Source organism: Pollachius pollachius, assembly GCF_949987615.1.
Source record: "Pollachius pollachius genome assembly, chromosome: 6".
NCBI classification, from domain to species: domain Eukaryota; kingdom Metazoa; phylum Chordata; class Actinopteri; order Gadiformes; family Gadidae; genus Pollachius; species Pollachius pollachius.
Genome location: NC_136939.1, coordinates 20,273,625 through 20,297,913, shown reverse-complemented (window position 1 = coordinate 20,297,913; position 24,289 = coordinate 20,273,625). Strand labels below are relative to the sequence as shown.

Sequence of the window (24,289 nt, the reverse complement as noted above, 5' to 3'; positions counted from 1 at the left end):
TATACTGGAAATAGCCTTCTGAGAGTCAAAGTACCTCTAAGCAGTCAAAAAGAATATCCCTATTGTACCTAGTGGTTACGACATATACTGTATACAACTAATAACATATATGTTTGATGTATGTAAATCATTACAGAGATGATTACAATGATTCAAGAATATAAAGCCATTGTGTAAAATCAGCCTTCAGAGATGGCTGAGATCATGGCACATATTGTCACTTTGAACATGAATTCACTTATTCAATAGCAAACAACTTGCTTGTCAATCACAGATGCTTGCAATGCAACACTTATCAATACAAAAACACCTGCACAGGGAGGGAGCAGAGACGGAGGGGCATTTTGGGTTGTTTGTAGCTCTCTTAACCATTCCCTTATCGTACCTACATTTAGGTATGATACCTGATAAATGTGTATAGACCCGAGCTCTGATATCACTCCGATCTTTCGTATCAACCTATTTGAAATCTCAAATTGTGTACTTTGTAAGGCAGTTCACACAATTCAGACTCAACTTGACTAAGAATCACAATAGGAAAATTGTTGCGTCAATCTCAATATGACAATATTAGTTGATTATTTTTATGTTAATACATTCTCTGTCCTACCACTGGGTTGGCCCCGTCCCAGAGTCTCACACTGGGAGAGCTGTGATGAGAACCCTGTCCCTCGGTCAGGGCGGGTTAGGTTTACACAGATATGTTTAGGCGGTTGGGTTGAAGGCTCCATGGAACCCGTAGGGAATGTTGACCGGCACATTAGCTCTTCCCAGCTCCTCGAATGTTTGGGCATCCAAGACAAGGAGGAAGGTCCCTTTATCCTATGAAAATACAAGACATAATAGCATTGACACACAAATTATATAATTAATTTGGGTTAACACGATAGTAATTCTGGAAATTATTCTTTGGTAGTTTTATTCAAATATAATACATAATAAAATATAAACATGGTTCTGTTGTTTCACCAAGGCAAACATCAGAGCTTCTCTTCTAGAGCATTTTAAAATGCACCCAGTTTTTTCCGTCTCCAGCTCATTATATCGGGATAGTGCTTAACCCTGTAGTCAGCCACCCCAAGCGATTCAATTCAGTTGATTCAACTCTGCAATAACATATAAATCATTTTAAAAAAAAGAAAAAAAACCCACAAATGCCCATAAGGAAAGACTCCATAGATTATAGTGCATCCAATTTACGAGCCACTATATTGTAGTGTGTCTCCGCTGTACTCGGAGCAGCGCATGCTTACGTCTGCAGTCTCCCTGCTTATTGTACCGTCCGCCAAGCAACAACCCTGGCCTGTAATTCTCTCTTTCTGCAGCCAACAGCCCTATAAAAATCGTGATAAATATCCTCCGATAGCCACCATCAGCAGGAACGCGTGTGGTCGTAAAAGGTTTTATTCTTACCCACATATCGCTTCATTACCTGAACTTATATCACCCGTATACTCCGGGTCTGAGTGGACGTTTTTCAAAAGTTGCTTGCTGTTAACGGCATTGTAGTTCATGAGTTTACTTTGAAAATAACTTTGGGGTTGTGTGGTGTTAAATAACAGCTGTTGTAGGTAAATTATCATGTCCATTATCTGGTATGGAGGACTAGAATGCTTTCCCCGAGCCTGCGTTTGTCAGAGCCAATATTTATATTCCTCCTTGGTAAAGCGCGAGTGCGACTAGAACCCAACCCTTCTCAGACTACAGGCAGAACACATCTCTGATCATCTAAACCAAATCAGTCATTATGTCTGTTTCATTACCAATGTCACATGTTCCATGTTTGCAAGTGCATTCTGTGTGTGCTTATATATATATATTTTTCTTTTTTTTTTTTGTGAGTGGAATACTGACATTTTTTGGATTTTCTTATAATTACAATCACACCTCCAGACAGAACGGCTGTACTGTTTTTCATTGGAGGGGTCACACAAGGGAAGACATACATTGTTTAGTAGGAGATAATGTAGAATATAATAAAAATGGAAATAATGACATTAACCTTTTCTTTATATATTTATATGAAAGAACAAATTTATCTAACATAATAACGCATGACGCAGTCGAGAATTCTACTCTGCAGTGTGGTGTTGTGTGGCCAACACCAGAACACAAACACTTATTGTTTTTCTTTTATATTATAGCCTATTGCAGAATTTAATACTGTAAATTATTTTAAGCAGCATTTTATGTATTTGGTTTGTCTCGGATAGACGATGATGACTTTAGTTTGACGTTCAATATTTCCCCTGTTTTTCTTCCTAAACTCAATAGCTCATTGAGAGCCGAGATAAATCAGATTAGTCTTGTTTACACATTTTACAGTTTCACACATTCCTGAGTGCCACACGATGCCCTCGGTATTAGGAAAACCACACGTTGGAAACTCAGATCAGTTTGGACATTGGACAATATTTCACACAATTGGAGCGCTGATATTAAAGTAATCTGTCCTTTTTCAAAAAGCTATTTTGTTTTGCAAGCGAATACAGTCCATCTAAAATCACCTTAACTATGTTAAAGGAACGAATGGACAACCCGCTGTCGAAGACGCTAGACTTAATCTGTATGCATTAAGAGGCCAGCAAAGAAGAGGAACTAACAGTTATTGTTACGGCCTGTATAATGAACAATCTGTGACACGGATATGCCAGAAATCTTTAGTATATTTGGCCTACTTAATGTATTGTATGCACAAAGAACACACTGTTCAATTTTGCCATAAGTGCCATCTTGAATACGCTCCCACCTAGCGGTTTGGGATGGCAGTTCTGCAGACCTCAGCTCACACAACCTTCGGCGTCGCCTACATAGCCATTCGATCTGGCGTCTTTTCTATCTTGCGTGTATGGGGTTGCTAGCCTCTATTCATCTCAAATGGATGGGCACTCGCAATTTTTTCCCTGCGAGTCGTTTGTGCACACAGTTGTGTTAGTTCAGGTAAAATGTGTCGCCTGAGTGTAGCTGGGTGGGTTTAACTGTTGTGTGGTTTAACTGCTGTGTAGTGTAACTTTTGTTCTCGAGGGTGAAAGTTCACTTTACTTTAATTGGTGAGATGAACTCGACCACACTGGAAGACACCACCCCGAATCCTAATGTCTGAATAAAAGTATAACTATATTTATTTTGCACAATAGGAGAACAAAAGTATCCCCACAGCAAGAACCATCATTCTCCCCGAGCTACTTTCCAGGGTTTCTGTATAAAGGGTTTTTAGAAATGTCAAGGTGATTCGAGTTAAAGGACTAATGACCAATGAGCTTCTGGGCCGTCGCTGGGACAGGGCTCCCACGCAAGAGCACATTGTCACGATTCTATAAAGAACTACTGGGTACGCATGTTGTCATTTTGCACCACGCATTATCAAGTTATGTAAAAAGTCGTGTTTAATTTCCTAATAACTGTAACCACCTCATGTCCCGATAGAAGTGGCACGGCTGCACTTTGCTTTCAGTTGGTTGTGAAACACCGACCGCTTTTCAGCAGTGCATTTGAATGGATTCTGCAACCACTTTGAATCAATCTTTCCATTCGCCCGTCGATCTTTCGAGTCGGTTCACGCAAGTTTGGGGTCAGAAACGCTTCACTGCCCCCTTGTTGTGGACCCCTTAATGTAACGGGGGATTTCAAACTCTGGCAGCTCTGCGGAGGTCCACGTCTCTGAGTCCCAACGTGGAAACGTGCTGTGAATAATGCTGTACCTGTGAGGGGGTGAGCACCACAGAGAGGATGACTCCCTGGTCCTCGTCCACAGCGTCAGGCGAGGGCACGAACACCGGCTCAGACGGGTAGAAGCCCTGCTGCTGCCACACCTGGGGAACACACACACGCACACGCGCACACACACACACACACACACACACACACACACAGGTTTATGAAGTTCAGAAACATTTAGATATGGCCCATTCTTTGTGTTAATAGCTCACCTGCTAAAAAATTAACAGACTACGCCAAAGTCACCCATTGGAAACATTTTTTTCTACGTGTTATTGTTAAGAATGTACTCCAAATCCTTTGAGTCAAAGTCTACTTGAAAAGTTTGCGTTTCTTGTCATTTCTGTGTAATTGTTTAACACCCTCTGTTGTTGTATTTTGTATTATTTAAAGCTTAGGGTTGCTATGCGTTACTATAACACCAACATTCCATGCACCACTTTAAGTAAAGCCTGCGCAGGCAGGCAGGCAGGCGGGCGGGCGGGCGGGCGGGCGGGCGGGCGGGCGGGCGGGCGGGCGGGCGGGCGGGCGGGCGGGCGGGCGGGCGGGCGGGCGGGCGGGCAGGCAGGCAGGCAGGCAGGCAGGCAGGCAGGCAGGCAGGCAGGCAGGCAGGCAGGCAGGCAGGCAGGCAGGCAGGCAGGCAGGCAGGCAGGCAGGCAGGCAGGCAGGCAGGCAGGCAGGCAGGCAGGCAGGCAGGCAGGCAGGCAGGCAGGCAGGCAGGCAGGCAGGCAGGCACGCAGGCAGGCACACACACCCTATGGGTTGAGTTAGCTCTTGCTAATATCACTCACTTCAAGATGCAATTCAAGGCAATTGAGGATCAATGTACGCATTTAATTATTGCGTGGGTGGACGTGACGCCTGTATATCATGTCCTGTATAACAGACCCCTCGTGGGCTCCTCCCAGCCCACCTTGAGAGACTTGTCCTTGAGGTCCATCTTCAGCAGGGAGTCCCCCACCAGGTGTCTGAAGCCACAGCCGTAGAAGTAGCGGTACGGCTGCGTGTTGTTCTGCCCATAGTTGATCTGAGGGAACTCCAGGCCCCCGTAGTCAAGGAGATCGTCGCCATGGAGATCCTCGTGCTGGCACAACACCTGCTCAAAGAGAGAGATATGAACCCTCCTATTTATATTAACTACTGTAAGGCACAACCCAATATTGATTTATTGATCGCCGTGTCACGACATTGTTAACAAAGGTCGGCATGGAAAGAAAAAATATAATGCATTTCAACTAAGTAGCAAACGTTTGTTAATATTGACAATTCTCAGTCATTTAAAAATACAGATATTAGACACATTGCAGGCCAACATTTATTGTTAGTTTGTTTCCTAAAGTGAAGGCTGCAGCCTTGCTAGAACACTTCCTTGCGAGTCGCGTCTTAGGGAGATGAGGCTAGAGTGCTGCCTAGAGTGCTGCCAAGCGTTTGTAGCGTTCAGAGTTTGGAACGACTTGCTAGTGTGGAAGCGCTTTAATATTGCTCAAGTGGTAAACATTTTAATATTTTAATTGTTGAAATTGTTATTTGCGACAGTAGTTTGTGTTAAGCTTGGATGGAGCGGTGACTCCTCTTCTCTGGCATCGTGAAGAATAAGCAGATCGATAAGTTCTCTTTAGCCTTTGGCGTATTTATTCTCTAGAATACATGACTGACTACTGTCCAGTGTCCAGTCAGTTCCAACAACAAAAGAACAACGGGACAGTTGACCTGCGCGTTGCTTCACAAGAACGTAGTGACGTCATCAGGTTGTCCCTTCAAAGTAAGGGCGTAATCATATATCAACACTTGACACATATATTAATACTTAACACCCCCACTCGAACTTAGCTCACTGGGTTACCTGAAAAACAGAACAATAACACGGTTTCCCTCTTTGGCTTAACACATAAATATACTCTGCACTTTTAAGTGCCAAACATATCCTGAGCAAACTTCTTTAGCTTTAACTTAGTGGCTGGCTTTGTCAACACATCGGCAATCATTTGCTCAGTAGGGCAGTATTCCAAAGTAACCCTTCCATTATTTACAGTTTCCCTGATGAAGTGGTAATTAATATCTATGTGCTTGCACCTTTGCCTGCTTACTGGGTTTCTGGCTAGTGCAATAGTACCCTGGTTGTCTTCGTACACCTTTGTTTGTGTATATTTGTATTTGTCCATGCCTTCTAGTAGCTGTTCTAAATAGATACATTCCTGTAAGGCTGATGCTAAAGACATACTGGCTACTGTTGGTTGTTTTCTGCTTTTCCATGAGATGAGAGAGCTTCCCTCACTCAAACTGGCACAATATCCTGTCATACTATGCCTGTCTTTTACGTCTGAGGCCCAGTCAGCATCACAGTATATTCTAAGACCTAGTCCCTTTGTGTCGCTTCCTTTGAAGCACAACTTCTGTTCTTTTGTACCTTTGAGGTATCTGAACACATGTTTTACTTTGTTCCAATGTTCTTCAGTTGGTTCAGAAAAATGCTGAGATAATTTACTGACCACAAAGCTTAGATCTGGTCGAGTGCATGTGGACAAGTATATTAAACTTCCCACTGCCTCCCTGTACTTCTTTGGCTCTTTCATTTTGTCAGCATCCTCTGAGTACTCAAGCTTTGGCTCACATGGAGTCTCTCTTGGCCTGCAATCCTGCATTTCAAACCTCTCTAGTATCTTGGTTGCATATCTCTGCTGTGACATTGTAACCTGACCCTCTGTTTGGTTAAAGTCTATCCCCAGAAAATGGTTTAACCTCCCTAGATCCTTCATCTTGAACCTCTCTGCTAGCATTCTCTTCACACTGTTCAGTACATCCTCATTGCTAGCGGCTACAATTAGATCATCAACCCATATGATCAAAATAACCTTTTTGTGCTGTTTTTCTCTTGTGTACACACAGTTGTCTGCAGGATTCTGTTCAAAACCATTTTCAGTAAGATATGCATGTAACATTACATTCCAATTTCTCCCTGAATGTTTTAGACCATATAAAGACTTCTGTAATTTACACACCATTTTTCCACCAGTTTCAGACTCTTTCTCAAAACCTTGTGGTTGCTCCATACATATTTCACAGTCAATCGGTGCATGCAAATAGGCAGTCTTAACGTCCATCTGGTGCAAAATAAGATTCTCCTGTGCTGCCTTTTGCATGACCACCCTCACACTTGTCATATCTGCTGTAGGTGAGAATGTCTCTTCATAGTCAATCCCTTGTTTTTGACTGTAGCCTTTCGCTACAAACCTCGCCTTGTACTTGATCCGTCGATATCACTCGAGTGCATAGACCCACCTACCCCCCACTGCCTGTTTACCTGGTGGCAACTGAGTGAGGCTGTAAGTCTTGTTCTCCTCCAGTGATCGCATCTCCTCATCCATTGCATTTTTCCACTGCTTTGACTTTGTTGATGCTATGGCGTCCTGGTAGGTTTGCGGAATGTCGCATACGGCTCTGTAACAGAAGTCAATAGATGTTTGCAGTTTGTCAACCTTGTCCTCGGTCTCAAACTCCTGCAGGTGAGATGGTCTCCTCCTGTTTCTCGGTGGGTTCCTTCTGTTTACAGTCTGTTCAGGTAAAACCTCAGAAGCACCACTTTGAACACCCTGACCTGGTACATTTTTCACACATTCATCAACATTTTCTTCCATATTGACCTTGGGATGTACCTCTCTATCACTGCATTCTATGTGTGACTCAGGCGTTTGTGTTTCTCTCTCTGTGGCTGCCTTGGTTGGGAATTTCACCAACCTGTGTTTCTGAACCCTCTCTGTGTCAGGATAGTTTACCAGGTAAGCTGGGCTGTTTTTGTCATAGCCTACGAACACACCCTACTCACACCTAGAGTCTAGCTTGCCCTTTTCTTGCTTGTAGGCAAAACACACTGATCCAAATTTTTGCAGTTTAGATACATTTGGTACCCTGCCATTTAACAGCTCGTATGACGTTTTCTTTGTGCGTCTGCTGTAACACCTGTTTCTCACGTAAGCTGCTGTCTAGATAGCATAGTTCCATAGCTTGTCTGGTAGTTTACTTTCTATCAGAAAACATCTGGCCATATCATACAGTGTTCGCCACCCTCTCTCTGCTGTGTCGTTTTGGTGGGGCGAATAGGGCGCAGACGTCTCATGCCTGATTTTATTCTTCCTTAACAGTGTTTGGAAGTCTCCACATGTAAACTCAGTGCCGTTGTCTGAACGGATACACTTGACTTCTCCATAAGGTGCTATGTCTGCCAAGAACCGTTGTGTGGCCTGTACTGCATCACTTTTGGACCTTAGAAAATATACCAATATGGTACCTGAGAAGTCGTCTGTAAAAGACTGTATTTGTGTCCATCTATGCTCGGTGTTCGCATGGGACCTGCTAAGTCAGTGTGCACGAGTTCCAAAGGTTTCTTAGCCTTACTGTCTGGCTCCCTATTCCTTGTTTGGGTGAATTTTCCCTGTGTACACACTTCACAAAATGCTGGCCTTACTGCACCTCCCTCTATCTCCATGCCTTCCACTATACCCTGTAACTTCTGTACATCTTCATAGTTACAATGACCCAAAATCTCATGCCAGGTTTGTACATCATGACACACACAGTTTACATTGATCAACATTAATTTCAACAGTTGGCAAGTAAAACAAATTTCGACTTTCATGGATATCAAACCTGCTGCCATCGTTGGTAACCATGCAACTGTCCTCTTTCTAAAAGGTGATCGTCGCTCCTCCGTATACTGCTCTTGCAACCGAAAAGATGTCGTGTGGGTATGAAGGTATGTACAGCGCGTCTCGAAGTTGCGCTCTGTGCTGGCGTCCGGCGTTGTCTAGTAGGTAGATCACCGCTGTTCCTCTCCGTTGTGCTATTCCGCTGCACTTGGTTCCGTCGGCCAACTCCACTGAATGGGACTCGGGCCGGAATGAGTCATCGAAGCTCTTGAACTTTCCGATGTCGTTGACAATGTTGGATGTCGCTCCCCCGTCCACCATGATGTCCTTCATGTTCACATTGTCCGGTCGTTTCTTTCTTTTGGTGTGGTTGACCTTGAAGAGTTGATCCTGGTTGCTATTCGGTTCCTCTGCGACTCTTCTGGCTCCATCTTGAGTCCTCTTTTTCCTGCATATAGATTCTTGGTGTGTGTGTTGGTCTTACAGTAACCGCACCACACTTTTATGGAGCATGCTCTTGACTTGTGTCCTTTTAGTCCACACCTGTAGCATGGTACGTCGGTGTCTTCACTTCTTCTGCTGTTGCTGGCGTGCGTTTTGGCGGGGCCTCGGCTTGGCCTCACACTCGTCTTCATCACGTTGTCTGCGGATTCTACTGTGTTTATTTTCTCAGACTCTTCATAAATCCGTAGCCTTCTCTTGAAGTCTGTGAATGTAACATTATCTTCATTCTGTGTTACATGGACGGCTAGTGGCTTGAAGGAGTCTGGTAGTCCGGTTAATACCATGGCTATGGTCAGTCCATCACTCATGGTCTCCCCTGCATTTCTCAGAGCAGTAATGACGTTCTCCGCTCTTATCATATAGTCAGTAGCACTCTCGTTCTCTGTCATGCTTAACTTGGTCAAAGACGTGTACAAGTTTATTATTCTAGGCTTGCTTTTTCCCGAATAATGTTCCCTCAATATTCCCAGGGCTTTCCTGCCGTCATCGGCTGCATCGTGCCTGATCAGCGATAGGCTCTTATCGTCTATCAGTCTTACCAGTTCAGCATAACAATCAGCATTCTTCGCGCCATCTTGGGCTAGCTGTTCTGCGTTGGAGCCGGTGGGCTCATTCAATATTGTCCCTTTTAGCTTATGAATGTGCAAGTGGCCTAGGAATCTTGTTTCCCACAGTTCATATTTGTCTTCTGATCCATCAAATATAAGCTTTGTTCCAATGATTCCTGCCGTTGTGCTTGCCATTTTTGCTTTCGCGCCAATTCGTCCGAGATGGTTGTTATACTTTCATTGTGTCCAAGCGTTTCCTGGGCCCATAACCTGTTAAGCTTGGATGGAGCGGTGACTCCTCTTCTCTGGCATCGTGAAGAATAAGCAGATCGATAAGTTCTCTTTAGCCTTTGGCGTATTTATTCTCTAGAATACATGACTGACTACTGTCCAGTGTCCAGTCAGTTCCAACAACAAAAGAACAACGGGACAGTTGACCTGCGCGTTGCTTCACAAGAACGTAGTGACATCATCAGGTTGTCCCTTCAAAGTAAGGGCGTAATCATATATCAACACTTGACACATATATTAATACTTAACAGTTTGTTTAAATATTACATAATATAATATTAAATATCATTACGTTGCAAAAAAACGTTTGAAAAAAGAAAAATCGCACTGGTACATTTTTTGCATTTACATGATTGATCTATTAAAAGCAATACGGCACAAAATATTTCTGAAAACGTTCAAATAACTTCACTTGTGTAAAGCAATGTGTATCGCTTTCCATATGAAATTTTTTAATACCCCGCACAGCGTGTGAACTCAAAGGATTGTGGGTATTTTGGTTCGTTGATGATCCATCGATGCATCCTTGAAAAATCTCGGAATTCTCAAAAATAAAGGACGTGAAAAGGGCGCGAATTTCCGAGTGTTCTCAACATTTGAACAGTGCTTGTCGGCGTTCTATGACGTAGCGTCCTTAAAAGGGCGTCTGTTGAGCATGCTTCCTTCACATTGGGAAACAGCCATAGTTTTGGATTAACATTGTCTTTGCTTTGGCCTGTATTGGTTTATAGTTCTAGGTCTACCTTTTCAAGTAGACCAAGTAACCCCTCATAATTCATCTTATTTTTTCTTCCAATGAGACTGTGACCCCCGCTCACCTTGTCTTGGCCGGTCTTTAAACAGGTGGCCAGGCTGTCCGGTCTGGTGTTGAGGTTCTGGTTACTCGGGGTGTCGCTGGTGACACCCAGCGGCAGGACAAAGCGCCTGGGGAACACCCTGGTCATCTCGTTATAGACCTGGAGGACAACCACATCATCAGCAGATACTCTAGTGACACAAGCACATGGCTACCTGCCTCGCACTGCTGGGTTCTTTGGAAGCTAAGCAAGGCTTGTCGGGGGTGCTGTCTGGCCTATGGAATATGGCCCAGGACAGTGAGGGGGGCACCTTCTTTCGGAGAGAACTCTCTTTCAGATGAGACGTTAGACCGAGGTCCTGACCCCATGTGATCACTCAAAGGTCCCATGGCACTTGGGGGGGCGCTGATCTCGAGGTCCTGGCCAAATCCCCAACCTGGCTCTTGCACCGACGATCAGTGGGCATGATCATCTAATTAGATGCCTTCATTCCTCACCTATCCACTATGATTGCCAGTGTGTGACATAATGGCTTTCGTACATTACTCAGGTGGGTGATTGGCTGACCTTATAAGGCAATCTAATTGGCTGACCTACTGGAGAACATCTCATTGGCTCACCTAATGGCGAGTGTCTTATTCTTGATAAAAACAATGTGTTATCTGCTGACCTGATGGCGAGCACTTCATTGGCTGAGCAGATGGGAGAGCTTTTCATTGGCCGACCCGACACTAGAGCGTCTCATTGGCTGACCTGACAAAGACCAACCGTGTGCTGACCTGTTTGAGAGCATCCCATTGGCTGCCCCGATCGAGAGCCTCTCATTGGCTGACCTGGTTGAGAGCCTCTCATTGGCTGACCTGGTCGAGGGCGTCTCCAGACTTGCGGAGGTTCTGGATGAGGTAGTTGTTGATGGCCTGCCCGTCCTCTGAGCAGCACATGTCCAGCATGAGGAAGCCGTCCTCCTCGAAGGCGTTGATCTGATGGAAGGTGGAGATGGCCTTGGTGTGGTACCTCACCGAGCTCGCCTGGGGAGACGACACCACATTACATCACATGCACGCCAACCCCTGGCCTGACTTTGTTTCTGCACGCCTGGCTGCAATTACATACACACACTGCACGCTTGAGGCCGTACTGTACACGACATGGTTGAAGAATGTGCAAAGAAGCAAAGGATTGGTATTTTAGCATAGTGGCCAGCATGACCTCACTGCGGTTTGTCTAATGAAAACTACTAGCAGCATGGTGGGGCTGCCTTCATCATTACGCAGCTAACAGCTGGTCGAACTTCCTAAAGTTTGAGACCAGCCTTAAATCTAGCAACTTTGCTCAAATCGTTTATTTTCACAGCTTCTTTCTTTTAAAGCCTTCCTCTGTGTATTGTATCTTTACACTTATTTTATATATTTTTTTTATGGCTGGTTTAAATAAGCTGTATAAATAAACTTGCCTAGCTTTGACTAGTGCAGCTAGTATTTGCACATCCCCTAATTCCTCATCTGGGATGACTGATTCTTTCAGGTTTTTTAACACCAGTGGCCATTAACCCTTGTAGCCAATGCATTTATCCAATGAGTCAAACTGAATTCCTGTCTCCGCTTTACACTCAGTTAGTTGTTTGATTACACACTTCTAGAAACCACATTGACATGGGCAAACACTTTTAGATAATGAGTTCACTTACAAATCAGAGCTTGAGCAATATGAATAGGCTACAGGTAAACGTTTGGTTGAAGACAACAATGGAGGCCAATAATGGTGAAGTGTAAGAGGGGGAGAACGAGAGGAGGAGGAGGAGCTGGAGGAGGAGCTGGAAAGACAAGGAGGAGGAGGGGGAAGAAGATGAGGAAGAAATAAGAGGAAAAGGAGGAGGAGGAGGAGGAGGAGGAGGAGGAGGAGGAGGAGGAGGAAGTGGAAGAAGATGAGGAAGACGTAAGAGGAAAAGGAGGAGGAGGAAGAAGATGAGGAAGATGAGGAAGACGTAAGAGGAAAAGAAGGTGGAGGAGGAGGAAGTGGAAGAAGATGAGGAAGACGTAAGAGGAAAAGGAGGAGGAGAAGGAGGAAGTGGAAGAAGATGAGGAAGATGAGGATGTGAAGAAGTGGAGGTGGACGAGAAGTAAGATGAGGGAGAGGAGAGAACGAGTTTTTGAAAAGTTATGTATAATACTTTCCTGGTTTTGTGTATTAAGGTTTTGTGGTTTGTGTGTCGAGTTTTGCAAAAAAAAGTGTAATGCTTCAAAGATAGTGCCTTAGCAATCAACAAACAAATGAATCAAGTACCTCTTATCCAACATTGCTTATTTGATATTGTATATTGTGAATTGGAGAGACTCTGTGCTGTAGAGCTCTTTGGGTCAGGCCATTACCCTTGTGTAATGCCGTGCAGCCTGCACCCACCTGGCCTGTCTTCTTGTCCACCAGATGGAACACGGTGTCCTGTTTGGGGTCCCAGTAGATGCCTTCGCTCAGCCCCTTCCCCCTCAGCTTACAGGTCACAATCTTCAGCAGGTCCATCTTGATGGGCTGCTCGATGAAAACCACGTAATTCTCGGACATCGCTAGCGGGGAATAGAGACGGAGGACGGAGACCAGTGACGAGTTAAACGCATTTTGAAACTTCCAAACGTCCACGACTAAAAAGCAGAGTTCAAATGGCCCACCAAGCTTGGTGTGGATAATGTAATTTTATGTTTAGGCTAGTATACATTTCTCTACAATTACACCTTTTGGTAGTCAACCACCTTATTCGTCATCTTCTGATTAAATAGGGCAGCCTGACAAATAGTTCAGAAAACGATGGTGGTAACCAATCGCTCAGGACGCAATCCAGAGGAAAGCAAATTAAATGTTTTCCCTAAAACGTTAAACACTGTGATTATCCTTTGACTGTGGAGAATCTGGGAAAAATATGCGCGGTTCTCCCAGGCCGAGGGCCCCCGGTGACTCACCGAAGCTGTGGTAGTAGGAGGGGTGGGACTTGTTGGCAGGCGTAATGGAGCACAGCACCGTGGCTCCCTGCAGCGACTCAGTGGAGTCCTTCTTCTCTGGGGGGACCCGCACGATGTTGTACAGGGCACCTGCAAGCAAGACCAGGGGGTTACACACACACACACACACACACACCCCCCCGTACCCTTACACACATACACACACACACAAAACAAGATGACTCCAAAACCAATATAAACACACACTCCCATACGTACACAGAAACACACCCACACACATAAACACAGTAACAAACGTGACGTCACACGATCCCGCTGGTGCCGTGATTCTTATTTCCAGTATTTGGAACGGGGTTTGTCGATGTTTACGCTGGGAGGGCTTTCCACTGCCCACCGCCTGGCCACACGCACCTTTGCTGCCGTACGAGTTACCCATGTTGTACACCGTCCCGTCAGGGTCGCAGTGGGGGTGGGCCGTGGCCCCGTTCACAGCCACAAACTTGCTCCAGTCGACCTGCAGTGTAGACATAACACAAAACCATGAATGTTAATCATTACTCATGACTGTTTGACTTGTTAGCTAAAAGAGCAAGATCTCAAAGGCTCTGGCTGATTTTAGTTAGTTGTTTACATTGTTGACATGTAAACCAGCCAGGATTTTTGTTAAACTCACCGCTTCTCGCGGTGTACATTGCGTTCAGTTGGCTAGCAATCGACATCAATTATGCTCTAGACGAGTGTTTAGCATCTCCCATGACTGTACATTGTTTTTTTAACAGAAGTGAGCACATACTAACTTCTGTGGATAGGGAGTTTTCTCCAATAATGCTCACAGAAAAAATAGGCCACATGTTTCAATAATTTGTTTACCCACCACTGGGCTGGCATATCTATGTCGATGTCTGTGTCTATGTTGACATGCTTTTCGACACAGACAACATCAACAATTAATTAAATTAAATCAACCTGGAGTCTTGGCAAACCGGGCTTGACTATAGTAAGTAAGTAAAGGTTATTTATTTAGCGCAATTTAGAGACAAAGGTCCCACAGTGCTTCGCAATCATAAAATAAATATGAGACAATAAAAAACACAAGGGTAAAAAGGCATAACATACTGTACAGCCCCGCATTGCTCTAGCCAAAAGCCTGCATGAAAACATGAGTCTTAAAAGGATACGCCCAGATACCTCCGACTCTGAGGACACTGTTAAAGTGTCCACAGAGTCTGCAGTAAGTAGAGGGCGAGGGCGTGCATTCCACTGGCTACTATCCAAAACACCAAAAGCATGAGCAACCAGTTGTGAATTAGGTGCAGGGAACAGTAAATAACAGATGCTCTTATGTGTTCTATTGGGGTTTATTTTGTGGTTAATGATTACCTTTTCTATGGACGCTAGGGTCTCTGGATCCACTTTGTGCATCAGGTTGGTCTCAGTGCTGACGTAGTAGTCTCCCTTGTATTTCACAAAGCTCACACTTGCATTGTCCGTGGGCTCTGCAATCAGAAAATGTTCACAACGTTATACTGCAGATCGACCTATATATCTATCCATCTATCTATCTCTATATATACAAGCTATATTTCAGATTTAGCTGAAATATAGAGTTAATTGAAGGAGTTTGCCCGCTCAGTGTGCCAACACAGCTGTTTTGTGACATGAGGACTCCAGAGATCCACCCTTGTTTGCCCGCTGGAATGCTGAACTCGCACTTAACGCAGAAGCCATAGCATGTGACCGGAATGAGGCAGGGAAGTCAAAGACTGCAGCCATTCCCTCGTAAACATTCTTTGCGTTTCATGTGACTTCTTCACCAGCAGACATTGGTTGGGTGCTGCATCGTGCTAGTGCTGGACGTGAGGAGGAACATCTGCTTCCCATCATCGCTGTACAACCAGAGGAGGCCCAAGGAAATGTAACCAAACACTATGGACCACACTCACTATGGACCACACTCTCTATGGACCACACTCTCTATGGACCACAGGCGCTATGAAACACGCTCATTGACTTCAAACAGAAGACATGAGCATGTTGTGGCTTAAATATTTGTGAATTATATTTACAATGCTCTCGTTTTATTTAGTCATTTAGCACATGCTTTTATCCAGGGCAGGTAGGGGTCAGGGGTCATATCCCTACATCTAGGCTGCGGACCTTCTTGGAGATTATCTTGTGAGAGTGAAACTCTTGAAGCGTGTGGTTGTCTAAAAACTGTGTCGCAGATGTACACAGCAGAATGAGAGGGCAGGCCTTCAAACAACACAGCTGGCCTCAAGCTGACCGGGCGCTCCTCCAAACGGCCATCTTCTACAGCGTACATTTTAACAGCCACACCCTGTCACATGTCTTCAATCTGTGATATTTCAGAGCACGTTGCGTTCTATTTCGCATGCATAAAAAGTCAAACAGCAATCGGTCAAAAGGCAGCTTGATGTTAAAACAGGATAAAGAACCAATGCCACCACAAATTCTACATTTTGAAGCCAGAAAACCATGTATCCAGTAACTAACCCCTCTTTCATAGTAACAGTTCCAGTAACTAACCCCTCTATCATAGTAACACAGTATCCAGTAACTAACCCCTCTATCATAGTAACACAGTATCCAGTAACTAACCCCTCTATCATAGTAACACAGTATCCAGTAGCTAACCCCTCTATCATAGGAACAGTCAACCTTTCCGGTCCTCATTTCAGCCGGTCACTTACGGATCATCTCAAAGCGGGAGAGAAAGCGCTGGAAGAAGTTTTTACAGGGGTCGGGGAGGGCCAGCGTCCCGAACTCGGACACCATGATGCGGTCCTTCTCGCTGTTCTTCCTGTAGGAGTCGCTCTGCAGGAAGCGACTGCGGTAGGTCACCACTCCCTCCTGGATCTTGAACTGATGCAGTAACGCCATGCCGTCAAACCAGTGGTTGTAGCTGCAGAGGGGAAGGGAACATTCAAGGCGTCGTTACTCCTAGGATTGTGGACAACATTGTCCAATGGTTCGCCGACATTTGTGGCCAGTAAATCAGTGGAACAACACATTTAGTGGAAAGAAAATCATTAACACAATGAAAATAAAGAATTCCATTATCACGTGCGTCACTTTTTGTTTCGGACTCACTGCGTGTTCCCAAACTCAAACTTTCCGGGCCCATTGCGGAGCAGGTTGCCGTGGATCCAAGAGGGGATGGTCCCCTGTACGGCGGTGGGGATGGGCTCTAGTGTCTCCTCCACGGAGCGCACCAGGGGGGCAATGCACTCCAGGCCCTTAAGCACCCCTGAGGCCCTCTGCGCCTCCCCGACGCCATCGGACAGCACGGTGTCGTCTGCGTAGAAGGCAGGGTGGTTTATATAGACACATAAAACCCGCCATGGCTTACACATCGAGTATTATATAGCTTAGCAGACCTTAAACATGGATAAAAAGGGTATACAAACACACCAAGGCGAGGGAAAAACTTAACAAGTACAATATGAACCCTTTCAACTTCACCGTACCCTGCTGAAAGTTTAAATTAAAAAAAACACAACTCTAGTTTATGTTTCATACCCATCCTTTCCTTTACAGTATACCTGGGTGCTTGTAACGAGTGTGTGGCTTGTGCGAGACGCCCACATCAGTCATTTATGAACAGCATCAGTAATTCATCTTTGTTACTGATTGCCCACAAGCAGCTTCCAGCCAACGTACCAGGGTCGGGGAAGCAGTTAAGGAGCTAGATAGATGCTCCAGTGCCACAAGTATGTCTGGGTTTACAGTGAGGAGGGACTCCGTTTTGCTGTGCAATATTGTGGGCGTGCCCTGAGGGGAGGGAATCCCGGTGCAGGTGTCCTGCAGTGTTACAGTAACCTGACTCCCCAGATGAATTGATTTGCATTTGCTCAGCATATCCATCTGGGAACCCTCCGTTGGAGAACTTTTGGGAAGGGGCGAAAATACTGGTTAGCTGATTACGGTGCATTCACTCTGACGCGACGTGCGAAAAGACTCCATACAAAAGATTTGACATGTGGCGCGGCATGAACGCCCTAGTGATGGTGATGTTATGGTTTGTGTCGAGGCATCAGGGCGTGTCGAGTACGTTGGCTCCTCCCCCAGGGAAGCTCCGTATCGAGTAGGATTCACATAGGCGAAATGACGTTGCGTGTGACGTTCGAGGCTGCATATCGGGCTGTTCCGCGATATGGGTTCAAAATTGGCATATCATTTACAAAAAGAAGACACTACTCAGTTCCAATATCACTTTAATAGCCATTGAATTAATCACACTCATTCTCAGTCATCATGCAGAATGAAACTACTTGAATCTATTAATCACTTCAAGTATCATTATTACAATTATTAGTACTGTAGTTGCTGTTTAGAATTGACCAACACCACTTCTGTATTCACGTTTTATCAAGAAAGAAAGGCAAGTCATCTTGCCACCACAGGCAAATAAACCGCTTTGCTTCAGCCAATCAAAGGACCACCGTCCGGTCGGCGTCACAAAACAAAAGGTACCCATCCCGAGGGAGTGTGGCGAGACAATGTTACGGCTCCCGCAAATGTCAATTTTTTTTAGGTTTGAAAGATCTTTAGACTAAACCTCAGCATTTGTAACGTGTCCCACACAAAGATACTCTTGCCACATTTGGTTTGTTAGGATCTGGTCAAACTATCTGTAGGGCAAGAGTTTCTTTTGCATTTTTTTACTTTACTCCAGACAGGAAATATCAGCCCAATTATCGATACTTTAATTTAAAAAATAGGGTGCTCTAAAACAGATTTCCCTGCTCCTCAAGGTGGCGCTCAACACATGAATAAAGGAAACTTGAACTGAAGTTAACTAGATGAGTAACTGAAAAACACAGTTTAGACCATGAATAAAGACCGAAATCCAGCACTTTACCTTTTCACAGTCATTGTGTATTCTTCGTTAGACCTATATCTTGATGTATCATTATAAGATTTCTGCTACGGTATCACTGGATGTTGGTTTAGAAAATAATTTCTAATGTCCATGGTAATGTTTGTTACACACCCTGATGCTACTTTAACAAGACTGCTGAGACACGTGAATGTTTAGAAAACGTCACGTTGTCCTGGCAACCGTTCTAAACAACCGAACGAGAGATGGCATTTTCCATTGCTCACTCTCCAGCTCAAACACTGGTAGTGAAGGAGAGCAGGTCAAAAGAATACTTTGCAATATCACTTAACGCTCCTGTGTGCTTGTTGGTACTTGTTTGAGTTAGAGGACAATTCCGGTATTTAGCACATTGAGCCCCGTTTCTGGGTTGTCTAGGATGAAATAGAGTCCTGGACCAACAGTCAAAATTTCAGTGTCAACCACTATTTCTTCCTAGATAACCCAGAAAGGGGTCTCAATGTGCTAAGTACCGGAATTGTCCTTTAAGCTATCCTGGATGAGCGACTTTTGTCGACTGCTACATCAAAAATGCATGCAGTTACAGTAATGGTTAAGCAATTCAAAATGTCTAAAATCTTTTTGTAGTCTAAACTGTAATGCATGTTGTGCATATGTGGTCAAAGAAAAAAGTAAATTTAACCTGTATGCATTTAACGTGAAATGTGTCGGAAGATATCTGCATTTTGTGTTTTATACTTTCATATAATAAAGCATTTAAAAAAAACTGATTTGAAAATGTGATTTTTTTTGAAAGCCAACTTAAATTTTTAATTGTAAAAAAGTATTTTAATTATGTTGAGTAAACTTACATTTCACATTAAGGTTACTTTAAAAATATTCTTAACCTTAAGTCAGAATATTGGGTTCTATGGAAGCAGTATCTTAGTTCAGGACAGAGATGGAAATTAACTTTTTTGCCCACCAGCCACTCATCTTTTTTACCAGCCACTTTTTATACGCTATATATTTTTTTTAATATATGCGGACATTTTAAACAATATATTAGTAACAATAGATAAGAAAAGAGTTTTTCATACACATCATTTTTTCCATCAGAAGTGATTTTTACTGTAAGTAGGTGCTACCAAGGAACTGAGTTGAAAATGTTACACTCTTACCGCATATGATAAACAATACACAGGTATCTGCCATGTTAAGTCATGTTTATTTCAAAGGTGTTACGATGACAAGTTTGGGGATAATTTATCTATACAAAGTATTTTCAATAAAAAACAAATTGACGTATTAACAATAAAACAACATGGCTACACCATCATAAGTCAATATGAACATTGGTTTTTTCAGTGCACTGGCCTTTTAATTTCTTCAATTCAACCAGATGTATAATGAAATCTGCCCCTATAATGCAACAGATGTATCCTCTCGGTATAGGAAGACTCATACTCTGCCTATGCATTCGAAATTAAACATTTGAAAACAGACCATGAAGAAACAAGAACAAGAAACAATGACTTAATAAGTGCAAGACACATTGAAAAACGTCAGAATACATTAAACTATATATATCTATATATATATATAGATATATATAGGAACTCGTTAGCGTATCTGTTTGTGTATGTTCGCTATGCAGCCCTGCTATTGCGAATTCACAGACTGGCTTTTGTCAAAGGAATACCCGGTCAATGATGGATTTAATATGGACACAAACGACTAAACATTGGATCTTTGTATGGATTTATATGCACGTTACGGGGTGAATTGATAAGCTCCTGTAAGGGCTACGAGTATTGGAATACTCGCTCGGAATATCCAACGAGTATTCTAAGCCTGTAATATGGTATTCGGGACAGCCCTACGTCTTAGCACACACACTTGACATCTGTTTTGACCAGACTGACAGAAAGCAGCTGTTTGCCAAACAAGTGAGCAGAGCTCTAAGGTTACCCAACATGCTAGTTTTTCGACAGCAACAAACTATTGCATTAGGCCTAACAGAAAATAAAAAAATAACTTACGTGCAGTGCCATTCGAAGTCTTGAAATGGCGTTCCCTTTTTAGAAATTGCGTGTGCATTTCGAAATAGTAGAGCAATACTATCAAGCTGGGCTGTTTTGAGGCTAACGAGCGTCCTCATCGCTGTCGTGGTGTCGGGCGCTGATTTTCCCTTGGAAATTTTCAAAACGTGAAGGTGACTTTTTGAGGACTCGTGGTCCTTCACGGCTTCCAATTTTTGGTTTTGTGTCCCACTATTGGACCTGTGGCCATCCGAAGCATGTTTACGACAGAGAGCACAGAACATTGTCTGGCTCGTCCCGTCAAACACCAGCCGGTCACGGTGTTGCCCACAGTCCGATGTTCGCCATCTCTTATTAAAAATATACCGAATGTTGATACCGGCATATTATCTCTATGGTTACCGGTATATTATCCCGGATGTTGACAGTCGCAGTTCAGCAAGAGGCGTAGAAGAAGAAGGGGGCCGGATGTTGACAGTAATGGTTGTGGAACTGTGCAGCGCCGTATGACAAATGTATTAAAGGGGACATATCATACCACCAGGTGTGAGTGTGATTAGCCATTACAAGCCGTTTTCAAAATGTGCAGCATTGTGACATCACAGGTGGGTGTGTCCACCTAGATGTTTGACGGATAGATGAGCAACGTTTGCTAAAGTCCACTGGGTAGGCTGGTAGACTGATCTATCCAGCACACATCTAGGTGGACACGCCCATCTGTGATGTCACAATGCTGCACATTTTCAAACCTGCCTGTAATGACTAATCACACTCACACCTGGTGATATGATATGTCCCCTTTAAATATACAAATTTGAACGGACCTGACTGGAAAGTATTACCCGACACAGTGGCGGGTGAAGTGACACAATTCACCCGTCACCATACAAATCCACCCGCAAATAGCGTGTGGCGGGTGTTAATTTCCATCCCTGCTTCAGGATATAGCAAATAATTGAGTTGGAAGAAAAGGAAAGTTTGATTTGTTGTGCATTCATTTTAAGTTTGATTGATGCAAATTGTTTATTTGAAAACGTAACATTTTAGTAATTTGATATGACTTAAAACAATTGGGTTAGTCTAACTTGCTATTTTTATTTGAACAAACCTAATTCATTTACGTGTTACCAATTGAAGTGATTCAATTAAGTTGATCCAACTATTTTCTTTTTAAAGTGTAACAAAAGATGAGTAACTGAAAAACACAGTTTAGACCATGAATAAAGACCGAAATCCAGCACTTTACCTTTTCACAGTCATTGTGTATTCTTCGTTAGACCTATATCTTGATGTATCGTTATAAGATTTTCTAATTATATATAGATTATTGCAGAATCGCTGTGGGTCATGTATCTTATCGTGGGGTACCTTGTGATTCCAACCTCTAGTACACAGTGTGCTGCTCAGTGTCTCGTGAGTGATATCATAAAGGCGACTCCCGTGGTAGTAAGGTAGCTCTGGAGTTATGATGCCCTCATAAACCTGGGCAATTTCCGTAAAGTTGGAAAGAAATTACCTGGCCATACGTTACACTACATCATTATACTAAATGGTTGATGATAATGTGTTTAACTCAATTTGTATTTATAGGCCTACTCTCTCAAAATCTGCTTGTATTCTATGGTACGGAGAAATACGACTACCTTTTAGTTATTAGTAGGCCTAATTGATTGATAGAACAATGCAAAATTATTCCAAACCATTAATGCTGCAACTCTCTTCCAGCTCAGCATGAAAACATACGGTAAATCAACTGCTGTATCATAACTACAGCTGCAGAATCACCAATGTACTATTTTAAGGGAACATGTACATAAAATGTTCTGAATATTCGTGGCACAATGTTTTATCAAATCAACATAAAACGATCGATGTACATAGACGAACCCATCAACAAGAATTAGCAAGTAGCCCGACTATCACTTAGGAAAAACATCAAGTTCAAGGCCATTTTAAACAGGCCTGCTATTGGGATGAGAATGACAAGACAAGCTTTTCGGATGTAAAATATGCCTACCTGGACTGTCCATCTTCACAGGTGCCATGATGATACTGCGTGGATCAAACAAAACCCTTCCGACGCCTTATGAACGCATGACACTTCTGTGCTGCTGCTGCGCAGTAGATCCTACGCGCAGCCCGCTGACATAGTGTGACGTAATGCTGTTAGGTAACGCAACAACATCGACGGAGGCTGCGCTACCTGCATCCAAAATGCACGATTTTGAAACACATAGCATGGATTCAGGAAAGTATGTAACCGAAAGACATTTCATTGTAATTTCATTTGAAAGGATGCAATTCAATGAAAGGTTATTTTTAAGATTCAGTGCGCAAACACACACACACACACACACACACACACACACACACACACACACACACACACACACACACACACACATGGAAGTAAGGGATCGTGTACAATGTACACAACCCTGGGTTTATGGAAGGAGCCCTCTGCCCGCATCGGTGTTCTGCATCACCCTCAAGGGGTTTGGTTCGTGCTACTGACTACCTTCAGCGTGATGCATCACCCTTTCCAGGCGCGTCGTTAGACCTGGGAATTCGAGGCTATAGCCCTGGATCTTTTGGGAATAGCCCCGGATCGCTGTGCCGTCAAAAAAATAATTAAAAATAATAAAAATTATGAAAACAGCCCCGTAGAGTTTATTTCTTTGTGGTTGCATTACCAGCAGCCATAGATGCAACATTGTAGCCAGTGAAAACCGCAAAATTCTGACGTGTCCATATATGGGCAGATTTAGAATAATTTGTTGCAAAATGTTGCAAATTCAGCGTCGGTATTCATTCTTCTAGAGAAGAATAGCGCATCTCGTCGATAATGCTGTTTCGTGCTGCTAGCCTTTCAGTGAGATCAGAGAGTGTTGAGAAGGACAGTAATAAAATATCTTTGGTAAGATGGATATAAGAAGAGAGACCCGCATTGAATTCAACCCGGTCCACTTGACACCGGGTAGGTGCATGACAGTGGTACCGTAAAACTTCAAAACCCCGGGCTTTTATTTGTTTCAATCACTGAACTTTCGAACAAAACTCTTGCTCAGCAAAGATGGGAAATACTATAAATGTATTATTTAAGCCAGTATGATTATTAGTAACCGTAGGTTGCCAAACGAATAACGCCTGCACACATGCTAACGCGCACACGCACACAGGCGGAGTGGTAATCGGGAGTCGGGAGAATTCCCTGTGGGCCGTTAACGTTTCGGGGCCGCGTTTATGAAAGTTCCACAGCTCAGTTCCTGAGCTGTGCAACCACAACCTCTCACTCACTCTACACACGCAACGTATACAATCAACGTCGCAACCAATTCGATTTTGTCTAGAGGGGAGTAACTGAGCGCCCCCTCCTGAAGTGTTACAGCCAGAGGCGGAGCCAGACTTTGTGTACATCCGGGGCTTAGCCAAGAGGGGGGTCTGGGGCTCCTCCCCCAGAAAAAAATGAATTTCTAAAATGCGAATTCCTGCATTTTAGTCCATTTTAGGGTGAACTGCTGGACATTGGCAAATCCTAAATCTCTGAAATATCAGTGCGTTATCATTATCAATTTTATTTTATTTTAATTTAAAATAATAATGATAATGCACTGAAGTATTATACATATGCACACAAATAAGTACTACATTGTTTTAGAGGTTTGTCCGCATCTATCACTCTGGTAGAACTCATTTAAAAAGGGGTCAAAGTTCAATTAACGTGGATATGGACGCAAGCTGAAAGTAAACAAGACAGTCTAGCACCAGCCACGCATCGGTAACATCGTTAACATGTTGGCTGCTGGTCGAACAGCGAATGCAGCAACGCGATATCTGTACATTTCTTATCTAAATCGTTAATAAAGTTTGAGTTTAAAATAACCGATATGTCAGACATGGATATTTTTAACCTATTCATGATATTCAGTGGACCTCAACATTTAATTTAAGGTAAC

At 43.5% G+C, this 24,289-nt stretch overlaps 1 protein-coding gene across 1 annotated transcript in view; it reads right to left on the bottom strand.

Moving 5' to 3' along the window:
* Positions 1-22,429, bottom strand: part of LOC307077476 (carotenoid-cleaving dioxygenase, mitochondrial-like) — a 22,703-nt gene extending 274 nt beyond the window's left edge. The window contains exons 1-12 of the mRNA XM_079738904.1: positions 22,351-22,429; positions 16,563-16,767; positions 16,163-16,374; positions 14,832-14,947; positions 13,863-13,965; positions 13,452-13,580; positions 12,901-13,061; positions 11,361-11,528; positions 10,522-10,659; positions 4,631-4,813; positions 3,702-3,812; positions 1-822 (exon numbers count right to left, since the gene is read on the bottom strand). The exon at positions 1-822 is cut by the window's left edge and continues 274 nt beyond it. Coding sequence (XP_079595030.1) covers positions 706-822; positions 3,702-3,812; positions 4,631-4,813; positions 10,522-10,659; positions 11,361-11,528; positions 12,901-13,061; positions 13,452-13,580; positions 13,863-13,965; positions 14,832-14,947; positions 16,163-16,374; positions 16,563-16,767; positions 22,351-22,378 — 1,671 coding nt within the window. The 5' untranslated portion in view covers positions 22,379-22,429 and the 3' untranslated portion in view covers positions 1-705. The remainder of the gene's footprint in view (positions 823-3,701; positions 3,813-4,630; positions 4,814-10,521; positions 10,660-11,360; positions 11,529-12,900; positions 13,062-13,451; positions 13,581-13,862; positions 13,966-14,831; positions 14,948-16,162; positions 16,375-16,562; positions 16,768-22,350) is intronic.
* Positions 22,430-24,289: the final 1,860 nt, after the last annotated feature.